General features: G+C 41.5%; 1 protein-coding gene across 1 annotated transcript in view; it reads left to right on the top strand.

Annotated features, from left to right (window-relative positions):
- MREG (melanoregulin) overlaps positions 1–5,964 on the top strand; it is a 44,049-nt gene extending 38,085 nt beyond the window's left edge. The window contains exons 4-6 of the mRNA XM_006019969.3: positions 1,215–1,305; positions 3,400–3,563; positions 4,259–5,964. Of these exons, the coding sequence (XP_006020031.1) occupies positions 1,215–1,305; positions 3,400–3,563; positions 4,259–4,393 (390 nt within the window). The 3' untranslated portion in view covers positions 4,394–5,964. The remainder of the gene's footprint in view (positions 1–1,214; positions 1,306–3,399; positions 3,564–4,258) is intronic.
- The last annotated feature ends 6,333 nt before the right edge of the window (positions 5,965–12,297 follow it).

Genomic DNA, 12,297 nt, shown 5'->3' on the forward strand with positions numbered 1-12,297 from the left:
GGCTCCGACCGGTTTGAACCGGCTCCAACTGGCTCCGACCGGCTCTCCTTCATTTAGGCATCTAAATAGGATCTGAACACTTTTGAAGATCTGGCCCCATCAAGCGCAGCATTGGATTTCATGCAACTATTTTTAAATGTATAATATAGATACTTGAATATGTATAGTAAAGATGTATTACGTATACTTTATGCATAGCTTACACACATCACGCACTTTAGGATAGACTTACAAAAAACTATGAAGAGGCAACACAACCAGGATCTCAGAAGCATTTTTCTGTGCATTTAATGACCGTGTGTGTGTGCGTGTGTAGTTTGAGCTTCAGACCCTACTGATTTAAAAGTAAAATTGGGAATTGTCGTATTTTCTTCAACTATAATAATCCATCTGAGGTATGAAGTACAGCTCTAGATTTTTCCTGCCTACAGATCATGAATAAAGTCATCTTTCTTTTAAGCTACAATCTGCAATCAAACTTCAGTGTGACTTAAAGTCCATAGAGTACCTTGGGAGTTATCCCAGTATAAGTGAGGGAGCAGAATGCAGTTGTTTTGAACTCTCAAGGAAAACTGAGAAATGTTCATGAGTTAGTTGACCTAATTTATCTTAAAGTAAGTGGGTGCCAGGCTGCTGACATTAGTGGTAGATGAACAGGGTCTAATAATATTCTGAGTGGGATCAATGTTTGGTTCTGATGAAAAATGGACTTTAGGAAGAAAATGTCCATTCCTTTTTTTCACGCAAGTAAAAAGATTGTGTTTTGGTTTTCATCTCTTCATCAAAAAGAAGATAAGAGCTCTCATTCAATATTTTTTACTTTCCAACCAGCTCTAGGTCTAATAACACTATTGAAAAGATGAGCAGATATTCTCATATTGCAATTATAATTGGCTTCATAATTAGAACTAACCTTATGCTGACACATGAATGATATCCATGCTCATATGCTCCAGGTCACTTAATCCATGGCTGCATTCATTCCCTGCTAACAGTGTTCAAATATTAAATGCATTTCTGTTAGTAAAGTCAACACTTATGACCCACTTCTATACAGGGAGCAGATCTGGCCTGTAAAATGTTACTGTTGCATACACCTCTCAAAATGCAATGCAAGGAGTGTACCTGTGAGGAGAAATCAATGGGAAAAAAACCATAGGAGAGGTGTCTTACAGTGAAGAACACTGAATCTTTTTTCTCCCATTTTTTTGCAGGAATGGCAAAAACTCAACTATGACATCTATACCTTGCGGCAAACACGAAGGGAAGTGAGAAGCAGGTGGAAGCACATTTTGGAAGAGTTAGGTAAACCGGAGGACAAAATTACATGTATTTATTCTTAGCAGCATGGGGAGATGGCATGTCCATCCCTTCCCAGCATAATGTACTGTGAAATGAGAAGTATTTCACAAAGTTTATGTAGCGTGGTTATAGTGAGCAGTGGAGGAGGCACTCCAGCTGGCAGAAACAAGTGTGCACACTTCTACCGCCCAATGACATGTATGATGTCTATCTATTTAAAGTCCACTTAAATCACAGAAAAATATGTTTGGAAGGGACTTCCAGAGGTCATCTAGTCTGACCCCCGCTCCAAACTGTCATACACAAATCCATTGTCTAACCGAGTACTTCCCAAACTTTTCGTCCGCATGACCCTTTTTCCTCAGCATGGCCCCTCACTCCCAACCCAGAGCCCCCCATCCCCATGACCCCATCTGCTGATGTTGCTGATAACACATTTGGGGTCATGACCCACTGTTTGGGAACCTCTGGTCTAACCTATTAGCAAAACTACATAGTCAACCCTGACACAACCACAAGACACAACCCCCTAACCTGACACACGTAAAGCAGGGGGGCCACGACAGCTAATGGCTTGCTGCTGCAAAGGATGTTAAACTTCTTGCAGAAGTTTTTTACAGTAAACAAGGATTTCATCATGCGATTTTTATGAGCAAGACAGAAACTCTGAGAGAGAACAGATTTCTTTTTTAAAAGACCAAAAATATCTTCCCAGTAAAAAAAAAAATGATGAAAGAAGTATTCATCCCCCACTCAACCCCACTGAGTGAATATCACCAGATCTGCAGAGTCGTAAGCAAATTAAAGTATGGTGTCACCAAGTTAAACTTCTTGGCAAGTCCACCTTTCCATTCCACTGCTCTGAGTTATCCTGAGACCAGTAAAATCAATTTATTGATCAAGGCACTTCTGACTGTGCCCTCTGGAGGTGGATGGAAATGGTATGTTGGGCCTGATTTCCTTATTACCTTGCCCCTTGTGTAATTACTGACACCGAGACAAAATAGAGACCAGATTCCAGCACATCAGAAATCTAGTGACTTACACAGATATTGCCTACCTATAAGCCTGTAAAAGATGATGGACCAATGAGAATAAAGCCCAGTGAGTGTAACTTACCATGCTTTTTCCTAGACAGAGAAAGGGCATTAGCACTAGGATTAGAGTTCTGGGTCCCTGAATGTGAATCTCAGAAAGATGGGAATCTCATAAAGAATCAGATTCGCTGAATGGGAATCTTATAAAGATAATTGTGCATCAGCATTTATCTGGGTCAGTCAGACTTGATTAGCTTCTACAAACCATCTGTTAGCAACCTCTCTTCCTTTCTCCCCTTCAGCCTTTTACAAGCTAAAACACCTGCCTCTCCATCCCGTCTAGATTAAAGTCTACAGTAGATGCACTGTATTAGAGTACTAACATATTGAGGTCCTTAGGTGTAAGATGCTACTATAATAAAGTATTGTTCAAAAAGCAGTTATGCCCAGGTAGTTCTGTACTTATTTTACACACAAGTGGAGAAGGTTGAGACATGGAGCAATCATTGGATGGGATTATATTAAATCCACAAAATTGTGGCAGAAGCAGATATTTTGCTGTCTAGTCCATGTCTTAATCACAAGACCATAAGGTTTCCTGTACAAATCTTCTGTCATATGTTACCACAGATTTTCTGTGGCTGGAGCTATGAAGAGATCTTAGAGATTATGCTCAGCCCTCTTCCATGGGAAGACTCCTTAAAAAAATTGCTTACTGTTTCACATGTACTGCTGCACTGGGTTGGTTTTTTTCCTTTCTTTGTTTTGATCAGAAAAATACTGAAAATGTGCAGCCCTTGCTTATAGTCACTAAGGTATGTGGGGAGCAGGCAAGCTATTTTGAATTTACTTGCTATACACACAAGCACCCAGAAAGGACCATATAAGCACAAGTGCATCTCCTTATTCAGTGCCGTGCATATAGATGCAGTGCATGTATTGAATTTTTTAATGCTTTCTCTCTCTTGTTTGTCCCCTTATGACTCCCACGACAGCAGCATTTACATCCTGCCATGTTTGGTTACTTTGACTTAAAACTGACTGAACACCTTTCTCCTAGGTTTCCAGAAGGAAGCAGATTCCCTGCTATCAGTCACTAAACTTAGTGTTGTCAATGATTCTCAAAACACGGCTAAAGCCCAGGAGATCCTGTTAAAGCTCTCTGAGGAGACCAACATTTTCCCCGCAAGCTGGGAGCTCTCTGAGAGATACCTCTTTGTGGTGGTAGGTAGTTAAGTGTTCCTATCTTGTTTGAACTCCTTTGGCTCTACAACTGTGCAACTAGTAGCAGATTGTACTGGATACAATTCCAATAGATGTCAGCCTCCAAGACATGAATATCAAGGCTGCTGACACATGTGACCCCCCCAATGCTTAGCTGGAAGAAGCAGCATCTTAGTTTGACCCAGCTCTGCAGTGTCTGTATAGATCAGGCACTTCAGTGTGGCTTTTTGGCTCTTTTACCTAAAGCTGATTCAATCAGTGGTTAGATAGAAACACCAAAAAAGCTCCTCTGAAGTGCCTGATCTATACAGACATTGGGTGAGCTGAATCCAACTAACGCAATGCCTCTTCTGGGTGTGCGCTGGACTTGATGCAGGAGTATGCCAAGTTTAAAGCAAAGCACCATTTTTATTTTCACATCTGCAAGCAGCTATAATGTAAGACTGCACTTGTGGCTTGACCTTTTAGCTTCCTTTGGCACAAATACAATGGCTTCTGTACTGGAGGGCATCAGCCTTACTAGCACTGGTTTAATAAAAGTCTGTGCCATTGCTTTCTTTGTAGTTGCAATGACAGTGCTGGCGATGGAAAAGGCTTCGTGTTTTTCTAAACTTGAGGAGAACCAGTCTGAGACTTTTGAGTGGGAATGAATGCAGATCTTGGGATACTAGTCATTCTAACTCTTACTTTGACAGGATCGTCTGATTGCTCTTGATGCCGCAGATGAATTCTTTAAGATCGCCAGCATTACGTACCCAAAGAGACCCATTTCAGCTCAAGCAGACAGCTGTTCAAATGAAATGCAGTGCCTCTCTGCTTCAAAACCATGAAAGGATTACCTGGAGTGCAGGGAGTGTAGGGAGCAATGGGTTTCCTTTTCCTGTTTGGAGCTGGCTCATGCAATTTTCCTCCTTCAGAATGGACCAGCAAAGGCAGAGTGTACAAGTAACATGACTTATTTATTGTGTGTTAAGGTGAGGGAAGTACAGTAAGAGAATCCAAATGGACTAGTGGGCAGTCTTGACACAGGGATGTCTCCCAGTGGAATGGAAAAAGCGCAGGTATCAACTCTCTTGCTGGTGGAAGGATATGAGACCAATTGACAAATGTAGAATATGGGCCTGTGTTTGGGGAGTGAGTAATCGAATCCATTGTACAAAGTCTTACTTATTACTAGCTGTAAAAGCTGTGATAGCTCTAGTTCCAACACCACATAAAAATATCTTTTTCTAGCCCCAACTTTGTTCCCTCCATTGTCTTTCATAGCCAGGAGAACCTGCAGTGGAAAGATTTTGACCTTGTTTGGCTATAGATTCATTAAATTTTGCTGTATGACATTTTTGTCCCTCGATTAAAATGGACAGTGCCATACGTTACATAAATGAGGCTGTCTCCAACCCTCTTGGCAGCCACACTCAGGAGTTTGCTCAACAAGTAAGTACATGAATAAACTTGTAGGTGGATTTAGCTGCATGTGAAAAGACTACACTTAACAGAATTTCACAGCATCAGTTGACAGAAGCACCTCCTGCAGTTTCATCATTAGCAAAAGAATGCCCCATCCCTTCTTATTTTTGCAGTGCTGTAGTTACTCTTTGAAGGTGAGGTCACCTGAGAAGTGTGATTTGACTTTTTTCTGCTCCATCTCCTCTGTGAAGATAAAAAATTCTCCATAATTTTTAAAGACTGAGCTGTATAACTCAAGCATGAAGCTAGCATGGATACAAGGGATCCTTGCTCCACACGTATTTCCCAGTAAGCTTCTGTTTTAAAGATGGTTTTTGAAAAGCAGGTGCAATGTTGGATTATTGAAGCTTTTTCATTGGATCACTGTAAAACTTTTTGCAGGTGACTAACAATATAAGGGTATGTCCATTTTTTTGGGTGCTTGTCTTGGCAACTTAAAGGAAACTGTTTTTCAGGAAACGATGAGCACAGTTCCAGAAAAATCAATCTTTAAGGTGCCTCAAGTTTGGCACCCCAAATCACTGGTCACTTTTGAAAGCTTTGCTTATTATAGCTGCATTTTTAGAAGAGAGAGGTGTACTGCTTATTAGGGGAAAAGAGATCTATTATAAGAAATTGTGAAACAAGCCTTTTAATATAAATGTCCTTTATACTTTATCTTGCCATTTTTGACTGGTAATGAGCAAATTTTAGAGGGGACATAGTCGTTTTAGAATCAGCAGGAGTTCATTGCTGCTTGTTCAATGGCCAACTGAGAGTTGATTTCAGTGGCTTCCCAAAAAACAAAATAGCAAGATAGAGCTTTTATTTGTTTATACCTACAATGTTAGAAAATTATATGTATTTATGAATTTTGTCAATCTTCCTGGAAAATGTTTCCGCTATTGGTTCTATATGTTGATGAAACATTAATTTAATAAACAAAATTTCTTGTGAAAACAATGGTGACTGTCTCTTCATAACTTCAGGATGCATCACAAGTAGTAACATTCAGTTTGATTGCTACTGATAAAGGGCACCTATACACAAGCACGGAGGCTGCTCTGACACATTGGAATTCCAGTGCGTTGGAGCAGATTCGATTAATTGGGTTTGCTGGAGTGTGGCAATTGCTGTGCTCCAGCAGCCTCCTGCATTTTGTGCATCAGCATCCCTGTGCTTAAAAATGGTGGTGGGGGCTAAACTAAAGCTCATTCACCCTTCCACTCCCACAGCACGTGTAAAAGTACCTAAAGTGTGTGGGTGTTCATAGAGGGTATACTATCGAGGCCTGTTGACTACGTGCTTGGCCAATTAATTTTTATGGAGTACAACTATCTTCATACGAGCTTATGAGAAGTAAGCACCTCTTTCTTATTTGAATTTCAATGGTGATTGGGCACCTACCTCATTTAGACTGCTTTTTAAATTCCAGTCCTGTGGGAAAGTCAGTAGCTCGCTTCCTTCTGATGTTTTCCCCTTCTTTATTCAGGAAGGATATGTTTATCCAGTTAATGTTTAAAAATCTTCCCTATCTATGTTAATGCATGGTGGTCACTGTCATAGAGACTGCAGTGTGAAGGTACTGTTTCATAAAAAAGGGATCAAACAATTTAGAAATTGTATAGTAGAAACAGCACTTGAGCTAGATGATCCAGGGGTAGTTAAACTGTAAGGGTGTAGAGTGATGTAACAGATTATACAAGTATCACTTGATATTGGAACAGCTGTTATGATGTAGCTGTTATTACTACGTGTTCCTATAGCAGCATAAATGGAACAAAACCATTGGGGCATTAAACCTGTTTCATTCAGGAGTAAATTTACAGCAATTTATCTCTAATTAGGCTACTACTGGAGCATAGATTCATAAATGTTAGGGTCGGAAGGGACCTCAATAGATCATCGAGTCAGACCCCCTGCATAGGCAGGACAGAGTGCTGGGTCTAGATGACCCCATCTAGATGCTTATCTAACCTCCTCTTGAAGACCCCAAACCTCCTCTTGAAGACCCCAATGCATGCAGGTGTAATAGTTTCATAGTAGTTTCATAGTAGCTAGGGTCAGGAGGGACCCGAACAGATCATCTAGCCTGACCCCCTGGCACAGGCAGAAATGAATGCTGGGTTCACAAGACCCCAGACAGGTGATCATCCAACCTCCTCTTGAATTTGCCCAAGGTAGGGGCGAGGACCACATCCCTGGGAAGTTGGTTCCAGATTTTGGCCACCCTAACTGTAAAATATTGCCTTCTGATCTCCAACCTAAACCTATTCTCCATCAGCTTACTACCATTGTTCCTCATCACCCCAGGTGGTGCTGGGAAGAAAAGGGCTCTACCTATTTGCTGTTGATCTCCCCTGATGAGTTTGTAGGCAGCCACCAGGTCTCCCCATCAGCCTCCTCTTGCTGAGGCTGAACAGGTTCAGGTCCCTCAGTTTCTCCTCGTAGGGCCTGTCCTGCTGCCCTCTCACCAAGTGGGTGGCTCTCCTCTGAACCCTCTCCAGGCTGGCCACATCCCTTTTGAAGTGCAGCGCCCAGTACTGGACGCAGTACTCCAACTGCGGCCTGACCAAAGTCGCATAGAGGGGGAGTATCACTTCTCTGGACCGGCTTGAGGAACTCCCCAGCCTGTATGTATGCTGTGGATTCCTTCTCCCAAGGTGCAGCACCCTGCATTTGTCTATGTTGAACCCCATCCTATTCTCGTCTGCCCACTTTTGTAGTCTGTCTAAATCTAGTTGCAGCCTCTCTCTCCCTTCAAGTGTGTCCACCTCGCCCCACATCTTAGTGTCATCAGCAAACTTGGACAGTGTGCTTTCCACCCCCTTGTCCAAGTTGCTGATGAAGATGTTACAGTGCGGGCCCGAGGACCGAGCCCTGGGGTACCCCACTGCTCACATCTCACCAGGTTGAGTACAACCCGTCCACCACTACTCTCTGGGTGCGCCCCATCAGCCAGTTTTTTACCCATCCACCTGTGCAGGCATCAATGCCACAGTCGCTTAATTTATTGATGAGGATGGGGTGAGAGACAGTGTCAAAGGCCTTCTCAAAGTCTAGAAAGACTACATCCATGGTGACACCATCATCCAAGGATTTAGTTACTTGGTCATGAAAGGCAATCAGGTTGGTCAGGCAGGACCTGCCTTTGATGAACCCATGCTGATTGCCCCTGAGCATGATCTCCCCTGCAGGCCCCTCACAGATGTGCTCCTTGATGATCCTCTCCAAGATCTTCCTGAGCACCGAGGTGAGGCTTACAGGCCTATAGTTACTTGGGCCCTCCTTCCTCCCCTTCTTGAAAATTGGGACCACATTAGCCAGTTTCCAATCCCCCAGCACCCCAATGGTTGCATGGTAGCAGCTTCCACCAGTTTCCAATGGTTGCATGGCAGCAGCTAATTACCAGCTCCTGAGCAGCAATTCCTCCCTTTCATTTTTCAAGAAGTAAAAAAAGTGGTTTCTCTCCATAGCCATATTTTTCCATGGTGTGAAATTATTGGGAATCATTCAGTGGTGCTACTGCAGAACTGTTCAACTGTTAGCCTTGTTCAACAATGCAGGATTTAGGTTTGGGGGAAAATGTTTGTTAGCTATATCACAAACAAGGCCTTTCTAAGCATGAATTCTTTTCTCTAGCTATTGTCTTATACCATACCACACACTACAAAATACACTGTATAAGAGGATTAAAGTGGCTTTCACCCAACATAGGGCAGAAACAGCCCAAGAAGAGCAAGGGTTTGTATTAGTGGTTGTGGGAGCTTAGAAGCATAAATAAGAAAGAATATAGAGCATATGGAGACAGCCACAGAAGTTTCCTCTCATCCCCACTGCACTTAATGCTGAAACTCTTCACTCACGTATTTGATGCTGTTCTCCACTTGTAGATATTGAAAACGCGATGGTAAATTTAGTGTTTAAATCTGTCTGGTTATTTGTAAGTAACTTGGAATCTTGAAGATTTTTACTTAGATACCTCAGATCCTCAGGAGAGGAAGCACAGGTTAGAAAGAACATAAGCAAGAGACTGTCTGTGAGGAATGCTGACACACAAGGTATACTGGGACTCTCTTTATTAATAAAGTACAGGATCAAAGAATGAGAAACGAGCAAGAATAAAATGTAGGCTGGTCAGAATCGCTCACATTGCCTGGAGAATGATGATTTGGCAGAGGCACATACTTTTCTCATGCGTTCTTCCTCCAATTTCGTCCTGAGTCTGAGCTGCAATGTCATTTAAAGCATGTCATTTCCCCTCCAAAAATACAATGCATGTAGTACATACATAACTGATCAGAGGAATATTATACCTTAAGATTCTCTTTCGGAGGACTCATTGCATTGAAGGCCTTCACGTGGGCAGGGGACTCTACCAAACTGACTTGCCATCATTAGAAGTTAAAATTCATCTCTGTGCAGAGAGGATGTATAAAATGCCTAAATATCACTTGTTCCACTTATTTGAGGTCTTATACGGGTGGTTCTTCAGGGATATGTATGAACTTGTACCTGGGGAGTGAATTTCACTCTGCAAGAGTGATTGCACAGTTCACTCCAAGGCATTCAGCCAGTTTAAGCCCCTTTTAGCCTTTTCACCTTATAAAACCTTGCTTGTAAGAGCTCACTGAACACTAGATGCCACTGTTGTCTCATTCATGCTATTCTGCGCTGAGCATCTGTAATGTACAAGTCAACAAATTTTCAGAGCCTCTGTTACATATAAAGTCTCTTAAGCCCAGTAGAGATGACTTTTTCTTTCTGGCTGATTTTACATTTAATATTTTCTCTGGCAGTTTCTGGGAGATGGGTTCACTCTGTGTCGAAGGTCAGCAGTGGGGCAGCTTATTGCAACTCTACTGTAGTTTTTGTATAAGCACTATTTCTTCTCAGGGACAGTGAAAAGAGGTAATCAAATATGGAGGGATCTTCCTAGTCACAAAGTATATTCTCTTGCCCAATATTAAATACAGTTCATTCAGCATTTTTATTTGCTTGTTTTTACCCTTTTCTTACCATTTTTTAAAAGTATGGTGAGTAGAGTATGTTGTTGGATTTATTTGGTCTTTGATTCAAGAGAAATAATACCTCCATTTGGCTTTTGTACCAAACAGTGCTTAAGCTGGAGGAAAAAGTGATGTTATGTTTCCTCTCCCAAGTAAGCAGTGATGTGCTCCAATCTGGAGTTATTTTCCTTTTTCCAAGCAAAATTAGTAATGAATGTTCATAATCACCAATGTGTGGTATAATAAGCTGTGGCTTGAAAAAGAAGGCTTTGCTTTGGAAAGCATGTCTAACTTTATTCCAAATAAACAGTTGGTCCAATAAAAGATATCACCCAAAGAAATCCTTGCCTCTTGCATAATTCCTGGACCATCAGAGCTACACCATCAGTCTAACACTGCCATACAATAATTTGGGTCAGGTCTGATCTGTATGGTCTAAGCACTATATCAGTGAAAATGTCCATGGCTGTCACCAGACATATTAATTGATGTAATGATGTGTAAGCAGAGTATAAGGCATTGTCACTGTGGTCCTGTGGGGATATAATTTTCGAGCTCACCTCCTCTGCCTTGCTTTTAAAATTTGTGAAGGAGTTGAGGTATGCATTGGGTACAGGAGAAAATATTTGGAATGTCACCAGCTGAAATCAGGTCTCTGATGATACGGGGCAGTTCAAATAAGTACTTTGGAGAGCATCTTGAAAGTATACACACAAATCATAAGCTTGAAAACAGTGAAAAAACATAATTCTTCTTCTCCACTTCCACCCCCCAGATCATAACCTACTAGTTGCTGTAATACAAAATAGTCAAGAGGTGGCAATGCAGGTGTTCTATAAAGGAATAAAAAGAGGAGGATGGTAGCCTGAAAAAGTCAGTCTTGCAATTTAACTGGTAACAGTGCTGCATAAACACCAGCTGAAATTCTATGAAATACTGACAAGGACCATAAAAAAGAAAACATTTTCTTTTTAACAAGATTTTTAAAACTGAAAATATTTTCAAACTAGTCAATTTCCTCACTTTCCAATATTAGAACTGTTTATATACTCCCTCTCGCACTTTGGAGGAAAAGGTCGTATTTTTTAATAACTCAAGGAGCTGAAGAACTATGAATCTCAGTCTCCAGAAATATTTCTTCCAATAAAAATGAGCATCTTGTTTTGCGCTGTTTCCTGTGAACAGTTCATGGCTGCTTACTTTCTCTACTTTCTTAGAAAAGTAAAAATTCTTGCAAATGGTTCATATCAAGTAGCCATCTTGAAATGCTATGGTCCTTCTCTTTTGTCTTTAAAGGCTCAGTCACTCAGAGAGTAGCAACAGAGTAAAAAGAGACACCTATTCCAGGTGTTAAGTCATCTGATACAGTTTATTAACTCAGTAAAATGTCAGCAGCAATAAAATAAATGGATTTCAGTGACCAAACACTATGAGCAATAAATAGTCAAAGAGAAAACTAGCTCCTGTATTGTTAGCAGGATGAAATATTTTTAATAGGCGAGTTGAATTATTCTCCATAACAAACATTAAAAGAAAAAAAATCAAAGGACACAGACACACAGCTCCTTTCCTTCAGCATTTTTTCAGTTTATTCCAGAAGAAAAGGGGAGCAGAAACACGACACAATAGTTTTTTCTGAAATAAATACTGTTCTTCAATATAAAATTACTTCTGAGTAAACTGTCCAACCTCTTTCCAATAGCTTAAAAGATTTTTTTAATACCATTTTTCTCTGCTTATGTGAAACCCCTGTGATGTAGTATTTTTTACCAGTAAAACAGAAGGAAAAACCCTGGACACAAGTGTCTGGCACCTTGTTGGGAGTGAGAAATGGGTGCACGCAGACATAGGAGACTGTCACACATCATCCAATCTGTGCTTTTGTTCAGTGTAGTCTGTCAAGGCTGACCTGGCTGCAGATATGAAAGGCATTTGTGATCCTGCTAGCACCTCCCCATCTATTCTCCATAAACTCTTCCTTTGTCTAACCCAGGAGCTGACAACCTTTCTCAAGCTGTTTGCTGGAACAACCTGGTCCCAGGCTGGTGCAGGCTGGGTGGCTTTGGCAGCATCAGTATGGGGGCTGGGAGGCTTTCCCTGTGCCCTTACTGGAGCCACGCAACTGTGTGTTGCACCTGCATCACTGCCACTTACTTCTCCCTTCCTCTGCCTTTCCCTGGCCTGTAGTGCGAACACAGCTTCTATGCAGGTGGTAGCTGTGCTGGGGCAGGGGACCTAAAAGTTGCTTCCATACCGCCGCTGCTGCTTCTCTGCCCCCC

Source organism: Alligator sinensis, unplaced genomic scaffold, assembly GCF_000455745.1.
Source record: "Alligator sinensis unplaced genomic scaffold, ASM45574v1 scaffold233_2, whole genome shotgun sequence".
NCBI classification, from domain to species: Eukaryota; Metazoa; Chordata; order Crocodylia; family Alligatoridae; genus Alligator; species Alligator sinensis.